Source organism: Haliotis cracherodii, unplaced genomic scaffold (assembly GCF_022045235.1).
Source record: "Haliotis cracherodii isolate W230 unplaced genomic scaffold, xgHalCrac1.p SCAF_5, whole genome shotgun sequence".
NCBI lineage: Eukaryota > Metazoa > Mollusca > Gastropoda > Lepetellida > Haliotidae > Haliotis > Haliotis cracherodii.
Genome location: NW_027266308.1, coordinates 42,404,337 through 42,424,681, shown reverse-complemented (window position 1 = coordinate 42,424,681; position 20,345 = coordinate 42,404,337). Strand labels below are relative to the sequence as shown.

Here is a 20,345-nt window from a genome sequence, read left to right as displayed (position 1 = left end):
GCGTCCCGACTCGCGTATATCTATATATACAAGTGATATAGACATGTATCACATTTCACCCAGAGATGCCGTCACCATGATGACCCTTATCTGCGCCAGTATACGCCCCCTTCGAGTGCGAAATAGACATCATTCAATCGGATAGAAGGCAGCTGTCAGCAGGTCAAGGATGGAGACTGTTTTCGTGTTTTTTCTACTTCTACAATTGACAGGTATTTTTGACACTTTTTGCTATGTGTGTTTTTTAAAAACAATAACTCAATTGATACTGCATTTGATAACTATCACAAGAAGTGTTTGAAAAAGTTGTAAAATTCGACCGAATGGGTCGTGTGGTCAGGCTCGCAGACTTTGGGGGCTATCGTACCCCAACGGCGTTATGTCCGAACTGCACAATGTACCTTTATTTTGATATTTATATGATTACACTTCACTAATGGGCCAAATTGGAGAAGGAACCTTTAAATTGATATCTTTTTTAATAAACTCAGGACGTATATTGAATTTCACTTATAGTCTCAATTGAACAATGAACCTTTATATTGATATTTGTTTTAATAAACTCAGGACTTATTAAATATGACTTAGGTCCAAACTGCACAGCAAACCTTAATATATATATCTTTATTAAAACACCTTCCGGATATGTCAATCAAGGCTGTATATATTGATACTGATCACTTTTATACGTACACTCCGGATATACCGAAGCTTATAAGCTTTTGAACCTCTTGACATGCCAGATATCGGGGTTCAGATCGATTTCTTTCTGCCTTTCATTCAGTGCCAGCCTTGGGTGTATATAAAAGATGGCTGCCAAGCACCAACTTCAATAACCCAAACAACTGGAACGCTGGGCGCGCACCTTGCGGAAATGACGTAGTGCTGATCACCGATGGGAGTCCTGTGGTTTATGTACAGACCAATACAACACTGAAGGAACTGGTAATTATTAAACGTTTCACTCTAAAACATACAGACATATTAACTATCAGTTGCATATTTTAAGCCTTTAAATCGTACAAAGGAATGGTGACAAATGTAAGGAAATAATGAAAGTTAATTACGATATTGCTGTTCTAACCCTTCAAATAGAATTTACCATTAGGATACTCAAGGGTGTATACGGGATAGTAAGTGAGTGAGTGAGGTTTTACGCCGCTTTTAGCAATATTCCAGCAATATCACGGCGGGGAACACCAAAAAATTGTACATTGTACCCAAGTCGGGAATCGAACCCGGGTCTTCGGCATAACGAGCTAACGCTTTAACAACTAGGCTACCCGGGATAGTAAGAAGTTGGAACCGAAATATAACGGAACGAATCCCTTTGTATCTATGTCGCTGCCATGGTTGTACGCTTCTGACAAGAATTAGACAATCTACCACAAATAAGTGACTCGCCATCAATCTGTGTAACATGCATAGGACGCCATCATTATTATGATCGATGTTCCACAGACATGTTAGGTCTCTCATGTGCTTCCACAAGATATATTCTGATGGCACTGGCTTAATGTACTCTGTTTCTGAATTGTGTGTAGAGTCGATTTGAAAAAGTTTGTACAGCTGACCAAACAAACATACCATACCATCTCCATGGTCTACTGGTAAAGCGGCGCCCAGCCACGTCATACCCAAATACGTTAAATAATGGTACTTGTTGTTACCCTGTCTGGCGCTCGGCGTGGTGGGGCTAAAACAAAGACTGATCAGCTCGGAGTCAGTACACTGTGTCTGAGGGGGTATTTATGTTAAACTGCGGCATGGTTTCTCGTTGGGCTACAACTATAAAATCGGGATCAGTCCGGATATATACAAACAGCCACACACACGTGCATGCACGTCGCTATATAAGTGCAATAATCTTTGACGCGACGTTTAACCATTTCACCTTCCCTCATAAACCTGAACTATAAATAGTTGTTAGTTGTAATATTTGCACTGGTGATTGAAGCCAAAGACCTTCTATGCTCAGAGGGGGCACGGGTGTCGTCTAAGGCGCCGCGATTCACGGTGCAGAGTTGCGTCCCTTGGGCACACCAATAACCTATGATTGTGGGTTCGAATTCCAGTTCGCCCCGATTATATTTCTCGGTTTGTCAGCACCATAGCCGTGCTCGTGGGTTTCACCGAAACGCCTGAGACCTGCATCACATCGGGCTTTCCTCCCACATTAAGTTGACACGCAGCGATATAACATGAATATTGTTAAAAAGCCGCGTTAAACCCAACACACTCACTCACTCACACTATGCTGAGAAATCTAATACATGTAATTTCATCATATCCCTATTTTCAGGCTCTTCCAGACAATGGGGAGATAATTTTCGGGAAGAATTCCATCCTTGCCTTTACGGACGCTAGCGACCCGAACTGTCCGCCATTTGACGGTGGTAAGTACTACTCGTGTTAGACACCCAGTGTCAGGGGAATGTGTAAGAATCTGTGACATAGTGGATTCTCATATCAGGGGGAATGTGTGTGAATCTGTGACATAGTGGCTTCTCATGTCAGGGGGAATGTGTGTGAATCTGTGACATAGTGGCTTCTCATGTCAGGGGGAATGATTGTGAATCTGTGACATAGTGGCTTCTCATGTCAGGGGGAATGTGTAAGAATCTGTGACATAGTGGCTTCTCATGTCAGGGGGAATGTGTGTGAATCTGTGACATAGTGGCTTCTCATGTCAAGGGGAATGTGTGTGAATCTTTGGCATGGTGGCTTCTCATGTCAGGGGGAATGTGTGTGAATCTGTGGCATGGTGGCTTCTCATGTCAAGGGGAATGTGTGTGAATCTGTGGCATGGTGGCTTTTCATGTCAGGGGGAATGTGTGTGAATCTGTGGCATGGTGGCTTTTCATGTCAAGGGGAATCTGTGTGAATCTTTGGCATGGTGGCTTCTCGTCAGGGGGAATGTGTAAGAATCTGTGGCATGGTGGCTTCTCATGTCAGGGGGAATGTGTGTGAATCTGTGGCATGGTGGCTTCTCATGTCAGGGGGAATGTGTGTGAATCTGTGACATAGTGGCTTCTCATGTCAGGGGGAATGTGTGTGAATCTGTGGCATGGTGGCTTCTCATGTCAGGGGGAATGTGTGTGAATCTGTGACATAGTGGCTTCTCATGTCAGGGGGAATGTGTGTGAATCTGTTGCATAGTGGCTTCTCATGTCAGGGGGAATGTGTAAGAATCTGTGGCATAGTGGATTCTCATGTCAGGGGGAATGTGTGTGAATCTGTTGCATAGTGGATTCTCATGTAAGCGACAATGTGTGTAAATTTGTGACATAGTTCTGATGTCACAGTGTCATTTAGACCCGAAACACGTCTAGCTGTTAAACACAGTCAGACTCTAAACATCTTTAGACGCTAAACGTGTCAAAATCATGGGATAAGGAACGCCTTAGTTTTTTTGCGTTTAGGACAATCACATTGTTTTGACAGTGTCTGTGAATCTGTGACTGTGAATTTTCATGTCCGAGAGAATGTTTGTGAATTTGTGTAGTTCAGGTCATATAACAATCCTTAACACGATACAGTGTGTCGCCCATGTAATGGATAGGGGCGTGCTGTAAGACTAGCCGGCAAAAGATGCATGGAGTTTGACCCGTGCTCCTAATGTATACTTCAGCGCCACGCCGTGTCAGCCCATCAACCTACCCACCTGACGCCATATTGGGAAGGCTCGTGACACTGATCCGCACGTGCCGGTACAAAGCGTCAGTGAGCTGACCCACATCACTGTGTTAATGTTATATCCCCCTTCAGCTGCTGTGTTGTGGCGAGAGTGTCTGATCTGGTCAAAAGTATTTACACCGCGGTGGAAATACTTTTCTGTATTTTCATTTTAGTTTTTGACCTTTTTGTTTTTGTTTTGGACATTTCCATTTTAGTTTTTGACATTTTCGCTTCACGTTTCAGCGATTCAACAGCTACTTGAAAGTACATTTTCCATGGTTTCGGTTGTTTTTATACATGATTTATCACATATTTGTATGAAAAATTGTATGACACTGCTGATCATGACCACCAAGGTTTTTTTGTGTAAATATTTGATTAACATCTTTACCATCATTGTTAACTGATTTCTATGTAGGGAGAGGTATTCATAAAAGCGCTGTCTTGTTTACCGATCCCAATTTTCAGTTGAAATAAAATTATGTTTAAATCATTTCAACAACTTTCCTCCGGGCTACTCCGAGCACGTGGAAGATAAGCTTTATGAGTACAGATGTATCATTGTATTATAATGCATATGCACGCGGTTGTTACAATTAGCAATCCTCGTTGTTTGAATCGGCCAGATGTTTTTTTAGTAATGTATTGTGTATTGTTCTAATACCTAACATTAATACAATATTTTCTTCTTCATTAACGGTACAAAAAAACAAAACAAACAGAGATGCGATGATGATATCCCTAAAATATGTGCAGTCTTGATCAATTAGAATTGAACTGAAGGGTTTGGCAATGCCACTATGATCTTATATAAATTGGTCTACCGTAAAAAAAACATTTAATCGACTTAGAATTAATATAAGTATGTAACTAACACTTAGGACAAACACTGGATCCATTTTTATTACATTAAAAAGTGCAGAACATTGAAAACATATTTTAATTATCTCAAGAAGTTCTGAAGACAGCTGTTGAGACGGGGGCGTGTGGATTTACTTGCAAACACAGCCTGGAAATACGGAATCTGGCGAGGGAGACTTGTCGCCAGTCTATGTAACCCAAGTCTCCCCCGGGTTGACGACTGGTACTTATTGGTGGCTCCCGGCACACGGCACCTAGGAGCCTTCCCCTACTCCCTGACGGGACAACACACAGAATTAGCTTCTAACACACACGCATTGAATGACAGCAGTTACCATTATTTACCTGCATTAATCTTACTTCGCTTTGTGGGACAGAGGTCCTTCGAGAGTGGCCTGGCCATCAAACTGCCGACATACCCCTCCCCGTAGTAGAATAAAGCAAACTTAGATTTTCTGTATGTTTTTTTTTTATCCAGCAGACTAGAAAATGATGGTTGTGGTGAAATGTTTTGGTGGCAGATACTGTTTTGGGGTCAAAATGCACAGTTATGTTGTAAAAATAGAGACAATCAAATATAGTCCGCTATACAGGTAGTGAGTTTATCATTTATGTGACATGTTACACAAGGTAGACTTGAGTTATAAATAATTTTTAAATTATAGCCTCGCCCAAATTGAGTTATAAGTAAAAATAAGCCAAACAAATGGTAAATTTTCCAATGATTTAATATCCCAGAATGAGCCCCCAAGTCTTATGATGAAATGGCAGTATTCATAAATACTTTAGTACAATGTTATCCCATCCCCCATTTTGTCGAAATATGCCTTGTTTTATTCCCATTGTTAATTTGTTTAATAATAGCTTTATACAACACATACCTATTGCCGTTTGCAAATACCATTTCTATATAGGATATTATAAAAGGTTCGCTTAAAAATCAATGATTTTTTTAAACCATCGAAGAGGTAAATTTTGAAGGTCAAATTCTAACTTAATACATGCATGTAAACAGTATAAAAATGCTACAAATGCACATAAAATTATTATTACTGGTTCTGGTTCTGGGTATGCTATAAAATGTACGAAGTACTATCTATGTTTTGCCTTTTACGCGTACACACATGAACAGAATCAATCACTTATGTATAATACCATTCGGTATTACATTAACTTAATAATGATTCTCGCAACTTCAAATCTGGTATATTCTATAACATTTAAAATGTTTTTGTTCTGTTATCTGATGCAATGTTGAATATTTCAAGCTCGACTCGTGTCTATAACATATCATGTTACCATATTTATAGACCGTAAACATGTTTTTGGGTATAAAACATATTGATCTCTAAACGTGCAGATGATGGATGTCTTAAAAAGCAAAGTCTTTATTGTGTTTTAATTCCACAGCTTAATGACATGTAACACATGTCAGTTATCGGTGTCATTCATTAGCTATCATTCATCCCGTTATGGTATATGAGAAGTGGAGTCAACAGGAGCGACATAGAAGGGACATAACTCGTAATAGCCACTGGTGGTGCTACGATCGAACTCGAAATTCCAGCCTAGTTCGGCAAAGGTGGAAACTGGACTTTTACAGTCAGTTAACTCGGGAAGATGGGTTATCTGAATATTTCATCACTTTGCTTTGATAAATACAGCAGCAGGCAAGAGTCGAGCAAGATTGTAGAAATATTTGAACGGACATGTTTAAGCTATTGCTTGGTGTTACCTGTACCACAAAGCTTACTTTGCACTAAGTCCCATACTTTCCCATAAATGTGCGATGACCGTAGTACTAAATAGCTTTGTGGGACATAGCCCTGGTGTACATGTACCAATCATGCTGTATATCGCTGACTTTCTTGTGCCGTGTTGTTCTAATCAGATGTGGAATACGTGGTATCCGCACCCCACAAGTGGGTGAACCCGGACAACTGGTGCCCCACGGGCACAGAGAATGGAGCGTGCTCCTCCATGCCACTGCTAGACTCGGAGAGGGTGCCCTGCGCCACAGACGACACCGTCTTCCCCCGGGACGAGGCCTTCTACGTCGACCTTGACACTGGTCTCGACATCAACGTCAAGTCGCTCAAACTGTCAGGCAAGGTGTGTACATGCGTAAACACAAACGTTTGTGGTGGCGTGACTGATTGAGTGTTTAAGTTGGGTCACAGGACTTTTAACGCCTGACTTTCGGCCTCGAAAGGTGGTTTGGACGATGCATGTACACGAATGTCGCTAAGACGTCTTGTGTTTGTGTTCACGTTGTTTTTGACGGTATTTCAGTTATATCACGGCGTGTCAACTTAATGTGGAAGGTGAGCCTAAAGTGTAGGTCTTAGACGTGAGGGGGCACGGATGGCCCAGTCGTCCAAGGCGCCGCGATTCGCTGTGCAGAGTTGCGTCCCTTGGGCAGGCCAGAAACCGATGATTGTGGGTTCGATTCCCGATTATGTTTCCAAGTTTGTCAGCACCATACCCGTGCTCGTGGGTTTCGCCGAAGGGGTAAACGTCTGAGACCTGCATCACTTCGGCTTTCCTCCCACATTAAGCTGACACCTCGTGATAAACTGGAATACTGTTAAAAAAGAGGCGTTATACCCAACTCACTCACTCACTCTTAGACGTTAACCACTTTGATGGAACCCACGATTAACAGTACAGTCCAATTGTCATAAACGGTGCGAGTTTCGAGTATGTGTAGATCTTCTGAAATGTTTTTGCATTTACATAAATTGTCATAGGGTTTACGCCATTTTAGCTAAATTCCAGCCATATCACGATGGGGGAAATGGGCTTCACAGAACATACCCATGTTGGAAGTCGACTGTGGTCTTCAGCGTCACAAGCAAACGCTTTAACCACTGGGTTACCCGTCGGCCTCTATGGCCCGGGTTCGATTCCCGACATGGGTACTGTGTGTGAAGCCCATTTCTGGTGTCCCCCGTCGTGATATTGCTGAAATATTGCTAAAAGCGGCGTAAAACCATACTCACTCAATCCCATAGCTAGTGTTGGTGTAGTAATGCGTCAAGTTGGCTGTTTCACGTGACGTAAGAACCCAGCATGGCGATGCGTTGTTGTTTAACGCCGAAATCATCAGTATTTCAGCTATATGATGGCGGCCTGTAAATAATCAGGGCTGGACCAGATGATATAGTGACTGACATTGTATTGGCCTACTCCCTATTTCATTGCTATTCCCGGTAATATGCTATAGAAGTGCAATAATCTTGGATGCGACGTTAAACCTCATTTCACCTCACATCATTTCCAGGTGTTACGTAGTTAGCGGAGAGGCCGAGTGGTCTGGACCCGCGTGATAATTTGAAGTCAGCATACCCTTAAAGTCTTATCTACTACAGTAAACTACGGTTATAACGAACTCAAAGGGGTCTCTAATTTTAATTCGTTATAACCATAGTTCGTTATAAGCATATATACAGCATATATACTGCAAATGGATGTGGCACCAAAACTGTTCGTTATATCCGTCAGTTCGTTGTAAGGGTGTTCGTTATAAACGTATTTTACTGTAGTTCTTTTTCTCGCATTGCAGTCGTTTACCACCACGACCTTCATCAACTATATACAGTCTCCAGACGGTCAGAGAATTTTCCCGCCACCCAAAGGCACGGGAGTCACGCGATCGAGTGTCACAGTCTCCAGACAGAATTGTAACGACCCCACTGGCTGCACGTGCGGCAACGACCAAGGGCAGGTGAGATAAGACATCTAGTCTTGAACCCCTCAGGGAAGGGGTGTGTTATGTGACGTATCCTTGGGTTTTCGTCTTACTGAAATCATCGGGAAAAGGAGGCGTAAAGTCACATTGAGACATATGGGGAATGACAATGGGCATATCTTGTCATATGGGGAATGGCAATAGGCATATCATGTCATAAGGGGAATGACAATGGGCATATCTTGTCATAAGGGGAATGGCAATGGGCATATCTTGTCATATGGAGAATGACAATGGGCACATCTTGCCATAAGGGGAATGGCAATGGGCATATCTTGTCATATGGGGAATGACAATGGGCACATCTTGCCATAAGGGGAATGGCAATGGGCACATCTTGTCATATGGGGAATGACAATGGGCACATCTTGTCATATGGGGAATGACAATAGGCATATTTTGTCATAAGGGGAATGGCAAGAGGCACATCTTGTCATATGGGGAATGACAATGGGCATATCTTGTCAAAAGGGGAATGGCAATAGGCATATCTTGTCATAAGGGGAATGGCAATAGGCACATCTTGTGTCATATGGGGAATGACAATGGGCACACCTTTTCATATGGGTAATGACAATGGGCACATCTTGTCTTATGGGGAATGACAATGGGCATATATTGTCATAAGGGGAATGACAATGGGTATATCTTGTCATATGGGGAATGACAATGGGCACATCTTGTCATATGGGGAATGACAATGGGCACATCTTGTCATATGGGGAATGACAATGGGCACATCTTGTCTTATGGGGAATGACAATGGGCATATATTGTCATAAGGGGAATGACAATGGGTATATCTTGTCATATGGGGAATGACAATGGGCACATCTTGTCTTATGGGGAATGACAATGGGCATATATTGTCATAAGGGGAATGACAATGGGTATATCTTGTCATATGGGGAATGACAATGGGCATATCTTGTCATATGGGGAATGACAATGGTCACATTTTGTCATAAAGGGAATGGTAATAGGCACATCTTGTCATATGGGGAATGGCAATAGGCATATCTTGTCATAAGGGGAATGGCAATAGGCATATCTTGTCATATGGGGAATGGCAATAGGCATATCTTGTCATATGGGGAATGACAATGGGCACATCTTGTCATATGGGGAATGACAATGGGCACATCTTGTCATATGGGGAATGACAATGGGCACATCTTGTCATATGGGGAATGACAATGGGCACATCTTGTCATATGGGGAATGACAATGGGCATATCTTGTCATATGGGGAGTGACAATGGGCATATCTTGTCATATGGGGAATGACAATGGGCATATCTTGTCATATGGGGAATGACAATGGGCATATCTTGTCATATGGGGAATGACAATGGGCATATCTTGTCATATGGAGCGTGACAATAGGCACATCTTGTCATATGGGGAATGACAATGGGCATATCTTGTCATATGGGGAATGACAATGGGTATATCTTGTCATATGGAGCGTGACAATAGGCACATCTTGTCATAGGGGAGTGACAATGGGCATATCTTGTCATATCGGGAATGACAATGGGCACATCTTGTCAGTATCATTACTATATGATTGTGATTCATAAACACCTGTTGATGATATAGTCGGAAGCGTACAATCGACTCTGCTTTATACAGATTTCTATTAGATATGGAAAGAAATTTGTCGCTTTATTGTCACGAGGAGACAATGACAATGGTGTGTCTAGTCATAAGGCGACACTGCCAATGATGTGTCTAGTCATAAGGCGACACTGCCAATGATGTGTCTAGTCATAAGGCGACACTGCCAATGATGTGTCTAGTCATAAGGCGACACTGCCAATGATGTGTCTAGTCATAAGGCGACACTGCCAATGATGTGTCTAGTCATAAGGCGACACTGCCAATGATGTGTCTAGTCATAAGGAGACACTGTCAATGATGTGTCTAGTCATAAGGCGACTATGCCAATGATGTGTCTAGTCATAAGGAGACACTGTCAATGGTGTGTCTAGTCATAAGGCGACTATGCCAATGATGTGTCTAGTCATAAGGAGACACTGTCAATGGTGTGTCTAGTCATAAGGCGACAATGCCAATGGTGTGTCTAGTCATAAGGAGACACTGTCAATGGTGTGTCTAGTCATAAGGCGACTTTGCCAATGGTGTGTCTAGTCATAAGGCGACTTTGCCAATGATGTGTCTAGTCATAAGGCGACAATGCCAATGATGTGTCCAGCCATAAGGAGACAATGCCAATGATGTGTCCAGCCATAAGTCGACAATGCCAATGGTGTGTCTAGTCATAAGGCGACAATGCCAATGATGTGCCCAGCCATAAGGCGACTATGCCAATGATGTGTCTAGTCATAAGGCGACACTGTCAATGGTGTGTCTAGTCATAAGGCGACACTGCCAATGATGTGTCTAGTCATAAGGCGACACTGCCAATGATGTGTCTAGTCATAAGGAGACACTGTCAATGGTGTGTCTAGTCATAAGGCGACTATGCCAATGATGTGTCTAGTAATAAGGAGACACTGTCAATGGTGTGTCTAAACATAAGGCGACTATGCCAATGATGTGTCTAGTCATAAGGAGACACTGTCAATGGTGTGTCTAGTCATAAGGCGACAATGCCAATGGTGTGTCTAGTCATAAAGAGACACTGTCAATGGTGTGTCTAGTCATAAGGCGACTTTGCCAATGGTGTGTCTAGTCATAAGGCGACACTGCCAATGATGTGTCTCGTCGTAAGGCGACACTGCCAAAGGTGTGTCTAGTCATAAGGCGACAGTGGCAATGGTCTGCTTGTCATAAGGCGACAATGGCAATGATGTGTCTAGTCATAAGGAGACAACGCCAATAGGTGTGTATTGTCACTTTTCTCATTTCATTACATGCAAATGATATCTGTTTCAGATCTTCAAGAAGATTTGTTCCGTGTTTACACCGAAATGCCCGCGAGCTCAATGTCGGATCCCGTTTCGACCTATGGGCTCCTGCTGTGACGTTTGTGGTGAGTTAGTTCCGCCAATGGTTCCTTTAATACTTCCTGACCATATTAGAAATACATGTATTGCACGTGCTGTGTTAAGAGCGGTCTCAAGAACTGTCATGCCAATCCTGTCATTGTTATTGCAATTACACTGCTAGTATAGGATTTTGATCTGATTACATACTGCCATGAAAATACATTTCTTATGCAGGCGCCATGTTCAATGGCACGGTTGGAACTGGGTTCAGTATTACGACTTTCAAGACCATCTTACAGGGATTCATATCTGCACAGGTAGGTTCTGATGTTCCTGGTATTCTGATACTAATGTAGGCCGATACGTGAACGAGGGTCGTGGGGTTCTGCGGTATGTTTGTCAGGCCTGAACCCAACCAGGCAGGAGTGAGTGAGTGAGTGAGTGAGTATGGTTTTACGCCGCTTTTAGCAATATTCGAGCAATATCACGGCGGGGGATACGAGAAATGGGCTTCACACATTGTACCCATGTCGGGAATCGAACCCGGGTCTTCAGCGTGACGAGCGAACGCTTAAACCACTAGGCTACACGACCGCCCCCAACCAGGCAGGAACCAGATTATCCACTCACCCTCGTCTCAGTGTAAGGCAACACACTGGATCAGACAGGCTGTGAGTTGCTGTACACACTGGATCAGACAGGCTGTGAGTTGCTGTACACACTGGATCAGACAGGCTGTGAGTTGCTGTACACACTGGATCAGACAGGCTGTGAGTTGCTGTACACACTGGATCAGACAGGCTGTGAGTTGCTGTAGACACTGGATCAGACAGGCTGTGAGTTGCTGTACACCTTGGATCAGACAGACTGTGAGTTGCTGTACACACTGGATCAGACAGACTGTGAGTTGCTGTACACACTGGATCAGACAGGCTGTGAGTTGCTGTACACACTGGATCAGACAGACTGTGAGTTGCTGTAGACACTGGATCAGACAGGCTGTGAGTTGCTGTAGACACTGGATCAGACAGGCTGTGAGTTCTGTACACACTGGATCAGACAGTATGTGAGTTGCTGTACACACTGGATCAGACAGGCTGTGAGTTGCTGTACACACTGGATCAGACAGGCTGTGAGTTGCTGTACACACTGGATCAGACAGGCTGTGAGTTGCTGTACACACTGGATCAGACAGGCTGTGAGTTGCTGTAGACACTGGATCAGACAGGCTGTGAGTTGCTGTACACCTTGGATCAGACAGACTGTGAGTTGCTGTACACACTGGATCAGACAGACTGTGAGTTGCTGTACACACTGGATCAGACAGGCTGTGAGTTGCTGTACACACTGGATCAGACAGACTGTGAGTTGCTGTAGACACTGGATCAGACTGGCTGTGAGTTGCTGTAGACACTGGATCAGACAGGCTGTGAGTTCTGTACACACTGGATCAGACAGGATGTGAGTTGCTGTACACACTGGATCAGACAGGCTGTGAGTTGCTGTACACACTGGATCAGACAGACTGTGAGTTGCTGTACACACTGGATCAGACAGATTGTGAGTTGCTGTACACGCTGGATCAGACAGGCTGTGAGTTGCTGTACACACTGGATCAGACAGGATGTGAGTTGCTGTACACACTGGATCAGACAGGCTGTGAGTTGCTGTACACACTGGATCAGACAGACTGTGAGATGCTGTCACCCCTGTAAGGCGCCAGAGTTCATTCATATCCCATTGTGGCCAGTTATACCCAAGTGGTCAGGCACTGGGACACTTTCTATGTAGGCCACTTTCTACCTGGGGTAATCTTGGGGTTAAAGCGTTCGCTCGTCACGCCGAAGACAGGTACAATGTGTGAAGCCCATTTCTGGTGCCCCACGCCGTGATATTGCTGAAATATTGCTAAAAGCGGCGTAAAACTATACTCGCTCGCTATTCAGTCGAGGGTAGGATTGGTCGGACTGATATCAATATACAGTAGACGTGATGATGTAGGGTTATTGGTTTTATATATGTTGTTCTTGTATCCACAAGGAAAGCAGTATTTCAGTTTGCTAAATGTTCTAGACTATTCGATGGTGGAAGACATAGTGCAACCATTGTATGTTACAGAATGGTAACGCAACGGTGAAGCTGATCGTGTCGAAGACGGGGATGGGCTTTATACAGGCAGTTCTCACTGGTGATAACGGAGACATCAGCATCCCGGTCGCACAAACCATCAAGTCGGACATGGACGCGGGTAGGTCTGGCAGGGACCCCATTTCGGCTGTCGTTCATGTATGTGTTAATGTATTGGAGATAGATTGCCTCAGCGCAACGGCCGCTTTGTGAAACTGGGCCCTGGACATTGCCGGGTGTAGTGTAGATGTATTTACGCCCGTAGTACATGACCTTGACCTTCACGTGTGCCACCAAAACGCTTGTAATGACCATCCAGTATGACGACAACCTCGCTGGCATTTCGGGAAATCATGACATACTAATTTTGTCGTTGCTTGTAACTGTGTCTCCCTGAATTAAGCGAATTAACTAATAACTGCGGCTCCTTAAATTAATGTTGCAATTCAGATTATGTCCGTTATGATGACAATGTCAGGTCGTGCAACACAATGGGCGGTGGAGCAGCCTAGTGTTTATAGCGCTCGCTCGTCACGACAAAAACCCAGTTCGATTAGGCCCGTGAAGCTCCGGGGTAGAATAGGTCTTCAACAAACTATTCTTGCCGTAAAAGGCCATGCTTGTCTTAAAAGGCGACTTACGGGATCGGTTGGTCAGGCTCGCTGACTTGGTTGATACATGTCATGATCCCAATTGCGTGGATCGATGCTCATGATGTCAATCACTGGATTGTCTGGTCCAGACTCGATTATTTACAGACCGCCGTCATATAGCTGGAATATTGCTGAGTGCGGCGTTAAACAACAAACAAACAAACAAAAACGGTTCGATTCTTTACATGGGTACAATGTGGGAAGCCTATTTCTGGTGTTCCCCGCCGAGCTATTGCTGGGATATTGCTAAAAGCGTCGTAAAATCATACTCACTCAATCACCACAGTGGTAAAAGTCCTTGAGTGCTGTTGAGCATGACGTTAAACCAACACACACAACTTGTCCCCCCAGATTCCCGGACAGGGGGCCACAAGTACCGCCTGGACGGCATCCAGCTGATGGAGTCCTCGGGAGCAATACAACCCACGTCTGGCCCGAATGCGCATACAGGTAATACGGATCATGACAAGGTTCTCTCTCAATAAATACAGACAATTGTAGACCTCTCGCAATAGCTAAAACGTGTTTCCCAAGTCATGCGGAGAGGTGAAGATCCGGGATAGAATAGGTCTTCAGCAACCCATGCTTGCCGTAGAGGGCGACTAACGGGATAGGGTGGTCAGGCTTGCTGACTTGGTTGATGCATGCCATTGTATCCCAATTGCGTTGATCGATGCCCATGATGACAATCACTGGATTATCTGGTCCAGACGCGATTATTTACAGACCGCCGCCATATAGCTGGAATATTACTGAGTGCGGCGTTAAACAACAAACAAACCAAAAACCAAGTCCTCCACAAAAAAGGAAATCGAATTTTTCATATTCACCCATTCGACCGTTTGAGCAAATATCACTTCACAGTAGAAACATATCACGCATTTCCCGTTTTTTTAAAGAAAAACAATGCTGTAGGTTATTGTAAAAATATTCAGGAAGTAACTCCATATATGTGTGCCTTTGCGGGTATTTTTATTCGTCTTTTTAAGTCCTCCAATCTTTCCAAATCCCTGATCGATATAGCAACCGTTGCTCTTCGAATTTAGCACAATTACGATTGTGGACCAGTTTTTCACATATCCTATTCAGCTGCAAACTAGAACAATTGTATTCTCAACCAAAGTCTACTTTATTTTCCCTCTGAAGTTGACCATCGAGATGAGATAAGATAAATATATATTTATATAATATGAATGGCCTAACTTTCGAAATATTTGTTATTGGTCATTGTAGCTCCTTCTTTGATAAGGGTCTTGATTTCACGTGTTGGTCGTGGTTTGAAGTTGACAGAAATCTTAAAGACTTTGTATTGTGCTACCAGGCGGGCAACTGGGCGGAGGGTCGATCGCAGGGATCATCATCGCCCTTATCGTGCTGACGGTCCTCGTCTTGTTTGGGCTGCTGTTCTTTAGAAAGAAAACCGGGTAAGATGAATGCATCTTGATATAATATATTGTTTAGTTCAAAGGGAAATTGCTAAGCTGTAACCATCAGATCTGTAATCAAGTTTGTTTCACCTCAAGGTAGTCATCGAGTGCTTATCCCAAGCACTGCTTAAAAACCCAAAACGAGGCTAACATTATCCCTCAATTTGGCGTTATTGACTTTTTAAATAGTTTGACAGTGGGTCGTGTGAAGAAGGGGGATTATCCTGTGACGTATATCGGCAGAGACAGAGAGTTTGGAGAACCTGTATATCATATAATATATATAATAAATTGACCCGTTTCAGTTTCAATCACTGGATTCCTGGTTAGGACTCGATTGTTTACAGACCGTCATGGTATGGCTCGAATATTAATTGCAGACTGTTGCTTAAACAACATTCACCCACTGATACATGACTTTTGCTTTCAGAAAGTCCAATAACATGTTGGACGATATGCTCGACATCCCCAACAAAGTGAGACGGACCTTGCCACGTGGTCGGCGCGTGCCAGGTGACGTCAGCAGTCCCCGCTATGAGATAGAGATGACCGATCCTGGCTTTGGGAACCCGCTGTATGGAGATATCGGGGGCGTGGTAGGTACCTGTAGTGACCATGAGATATCCTGATGGTATTAATTCCGTTTCAAGTGTGTAAACTGGAGTTTACTGAACTAAGGGGCAATTGAAAGTAAACATGAAATAAGCTAACATTTGACAAAAAGAAAAGAAAAAAGAAAATGACAAACGTTATCAAAACGGTTTAAAACAGTCGCCGAAACTCTACAAGGTCCAAAACACAACTGTGATACCCGTATCAAATACATCACCATCGAATAACAATTTCTTGTTTGTTTGATTTTTTTCGTCACGATCGAACATGGGTGTATACAGTTTGTTTGGGATGGTGTTACTTCTGGACTGCATCCGATAACTCGGATGAAGCATTACTATGATGAGTCCAGGAATAACTGCTGTTGATAATTCAAACAGTTCTTTGCTTACCTGTGGATGTTTATCACGGACATCCGTGCACAAATCAGGCAATAACGTGCTTAACGCATGCAGGTAGGTTTTGTTAATCGTTGAGTGGAAGGTCATAGGTGGTTAATAGGGTGTCTCATGAGCCGGGGGTGAGATAATGGGTGTTGTGGTTTCTCAAGTGTGGTAGGTGGTTCTCTTGTGCGGTGGGTGAGATAATTGGGTCTCGTGTGGTAGGTGAGATAGCTGGTTCACGTAGCTTCTAATGTGCGGTGGGTGAGATAAGTGGGTCTCGTGTGGTAGGTGAGATCGGTGGTTCTTCTTGATCTAGAGACGATAGGTTACAGAGATGATTATTTGTGTGGTTTCTCACAGGTGGTGGTCGACATAGGTGGTAACAGTCGAGTCTAATCGGCAATGGGTGACATATATTCTTCCTATGGAAGACAAAAACGGCACAACCTGTAAAGTCTACGACTCCCAGTGTTGATCAAGTGCTAACTGCTCATGGTCATTATTTTCAGGTCGTCGGTGACGTTAGGCCCATGGAGATGATGGCGGCGGAGATCCAGCCAACCTTCGACACAACTGATGATGGTTTCAACAACCCGCTGTACGCTTCCGTCACCCAGGTATGCTGAGCGGGAATGTTGATGATAGGGTATATTTGATTCGGGATGATTTAGATACAATTTCAGTGTGATTGCCGATACTATTCCCGATGAACAGGAAAAGAAGGGCTTCATTTTGATATTACAAGTTTCATGTACGCAACTAATTGCAACTAATTGTTGAAGCCCCGTCGTTATTTGTTGAAATAATATCACGAAATAAGTTAATTATAGCTATGTAATACCTTAACACTTAGTATACCCGATCACCTTTACAAATTCGAATGTTATCTATTTCACTCAAGGGAAAAAAAGTGGCTTTGAAATTGTGTGAACAAATACCTACAATATAACTTGGGTATTAATTGAGTAGTGATATGATTATTAGAAATTCGGTATGAAATCTGATCTATCAATAGTTATTTTACGGCCACAACTCCCAAAATTGCGTTGTGAAATGGTTAACGTGAACTTGTGAATCAGTTTCAATATGGATTCCCCCGAAAGCTGGCCGAGATGACATTGGATTGTGGTGATCCGATTGAAGTAAAGGTTCCCAACAGGGAGCGTCAGAGAGCAGGGGTGTATTAACGGGTCCCGACTGAGGCGGTTTAACTGTATTCATGTTGTTGCTGTAAATGGATTATAGTGTCCCTTTTCTCCTTTACAGTCTGCTTTAAACTGTTTTATGTTGTATTTATACATTTTTAAATCCATTTTCAGGATGGAACATTCGTCGGAAAGGGCAACAAAGCATCATCAAAACAAAGCAAAGAAGACCGAGGTTCTGACAGCAATATATAATTTAAATATTTCCATTAAATCAAATTTAATTACTACAGATTGTAATGATTTGATTGTGATTCTATTCAAAATGATACATAAAATTATAATCAGTTGTTGACGAATTTGACATACCATGTGCCCCGTAGAGATTCTGGGTTTGAAATGGTTGTGCTGGGAGACCTAATGGATCGGTGGTCAGGCTCGATACTTTTGTTGACAGCGTGTCCTTATTCACCGACGACGTTATTGCTCACAATATCGGTCAGTGCATTGTCTTGTCCAGATTCGAGTTTTTACAGGCCGCCGTTATTGCTGGAATATTGCTGAGTGCGACCTTAAAGAACAAACAAACAAACAAACAAACAAACAAACACACAAGTATTGTGATATGTTCAACAAACGCCAACTGAAGGAAACAGAAAGACGATGCAAACCTGCAAACGCTTCAGTGATTGAGAACAGACTAGTGGGATGGATATATCAGAATCAGATCATGTATTTTTCGTTAACCATCAAAAGTGCAAGTAACAGAGATTAAAGTATTGCATGATAAATAGAAAATTAAATGATGTTACAGTATACAAATATCTCTCTGTTAAAGAAGAGCTTCACATCTAAAAAAAAGTGAAGTCCGTCTCCCAGTCGTCATATGGATATTGTTGATTGTCATAGCATAATTTACACGTACCAAGCTGAAGGTTTGCAAAGCGGGTTGTGCTAACATACCCAATATGAGCATCCAATGTGATACGAATCGGTCCTGAATCATGGCATCCAAATACCTACATGAAGAGTTTTCCAGTACTGTAAAAGTCGGAAAAGACAATAAAATATTCAATCAGTGCGTTCGTTCATTTCTGTATTTTCTCTGTGTGTGTGTATATATATACAGAGAGAGAGAGAGAGAGAGAGAGAGAGAGAGAGAGAGAGAGAGAGAGAGAGAGAGAGAGAGAGAGAGAGAGAGAGCAGTAAAGTTCTAACTCTCAGGCACAATGTAGTAATAATTAAATAAGTAGAGTGAGATTGAACACACTTTTCAGTTATGGCCTGATGAGACTCGTACATGGTTGGACTTGAAAGCGCTAGCCAATTAAAATTAAAACTGTTTTCGATCTTACTCCACTTATATAATGATAATATATATATATATATATATATATATATTATTTCTCATCTCCCTGAGGAGTTTACAATCCAGACAGCCTGAGAAGTGCTACAAGGATGACAGTGTCACATTACCATCTCCACCTACCGGGTACCCATTCACTACTGGGTGAACAAGAGCAAAATAAAGTCACTTGTCTAAGGAAACACCAACAGTAACACATATGGTAGACTAAGTGATACGTAAATTACAACACATAAAATAAAACATGGTTCTCGCTAACTACTTGCATTTGTCTACATCAAATGCACCCCGTGCTGCATTGTAAATGATCAGATCTTCAGCAAACTGTATTGGGTGTGAAGAAAACCCAGCTTTTGACAGTATGCCTTTCATGTCAAACATATGGTAGGCAAACCCCGAGCAAGCAACTCGGTACACGTGTACCATGCACTTGGTGAAACACCCGAGCACAGACAGGGTAGCGCCGATTGAGCGGCGGTCATAATCAAAGCGAATCTGGGATCCATAACCACGGCCATGTCGCTATCTAAACTACTCACTCTGACAATGAATAGTTTGGCTCCTGATACATACAGGAACTGATATCACCATACAAGCCTGCACGTTCACTCTGATCAACATCTGCTAGTGGTGCCAAAATCACGTACCAAAACATGGCGATGGGTCATTTCAACATGCTGATCCATTGCTACGGTACAATCTGCCACAAGAATCTGAAAATCTGAGAAACATTAAAAGGGCACTAAAGACCCGTGACTTCAAGGGAGCCTTTGACTAGATCAATCTGGGTCTTAGGGCATTGTTGTTAATTAGAATATGCGCTATACAAATTCTTTATTAAATTAAATTTAACTTTATTTCTTATATCCTCGTGTTATGGGTTTTCGAACGCTTAAGGAACTTTCGTAGTTTTCTCGCTAATCACAAGAACAACCGTAAAACATCTCACTCACTTTTAAAAGACAACCTTATCTCAAAACCAAGCCATCATCTGGGTATTTACATAGTCTGTGTGACGCCACACCCCTTGTTAAAGCGCGATTAACCGGGATAAGCATGGCCGTCAGAGGCGGATACAGCTTTTTTGAAAAGGGTGTGTGTGCACAACTAAGATCTATTTATTGTCTATGGTGGTAATTTATACAGAAATAAAGATCTCCCCCCCCCCCCCCCCCTCTCTGTATCCGCCCATGGCCGTTCAAAAACGTATGATGTCCGAAAAGCTATGAGCAGACGATAATTATCTGGTTCAACGTATTTCTCAAGTGAATGCGCAATCCCTGCAGCCCAACCTCCGCCAGTGCAAATAGATGTAATATTGATAAGTTCGGCGTTAAACTAACTAATAAACAACACCTTTATGTACCGTACGTGTGGTTTGAAGTGGT

The 20,345-nt window shown here is 42.9% G+C and overlaps 1 protein-coding gene across 1 annotated transcript; it reads left to right on the top strand.

The window, feature by feature from the left end:
* Positions 1 to 101: 101 nt before the first annotated feature.
* LOC139442523 (protein amnionless-like) lies at positions 102 to 18,670 on the top strand. Its single transcript, XM_071223339.1, has 13 exons — positions 102 to 212; positions 785 to 945; positions 2,303 to 2,396; positions 6,431 to 6,651; positions 8,105 to 8,266; positions 11,192 to 11,288; positions 11,479 to 11,561; positions 13,363 to 13,492; positions 14,376 to 14,474; positions 15,346 to 15,448; positions 15,882 to 16,047; positions 16,956 to 17,063; positions 17,766 to 18,670. The coding sequence occupies exons 1-13, from the start codon at positions 170 to 172 to the stop codon at positions 17,844 to 17,846; spliced, it is 1,548 nt and encodes a 515-aa protein (XP_071079440.1). The 5' UTR covers positions 102 to 169; the 3' UTR covers positions 17,847 to 18,670.
* The last annotated feature ends 1,675 nt before the right edge of the window (positions 18,671 to 20,345 follow it).

Coding starts and splice junctions, on each gene's coding strand:
- LOC139442523 (XM_071223339.1), top strand. CDS start 170: ATGGAGACTGTTTTCGTGTTTTTTCTACTTCTACAATTGACAG. Junction 946..2,302: donor ATACAACACTGAAGGAACTG/GTAATTATTAAA, acceptor CCCTATTTTCAG/GCTCTTCCAGACAATGGGGA. Junction 2,397..6,430: donor CTGTCCGCCATTTGACGGTG/GTAAGTACTACT, acceptor TGTTCTAATCAG/ATGTGGAATACGTGGTATCC.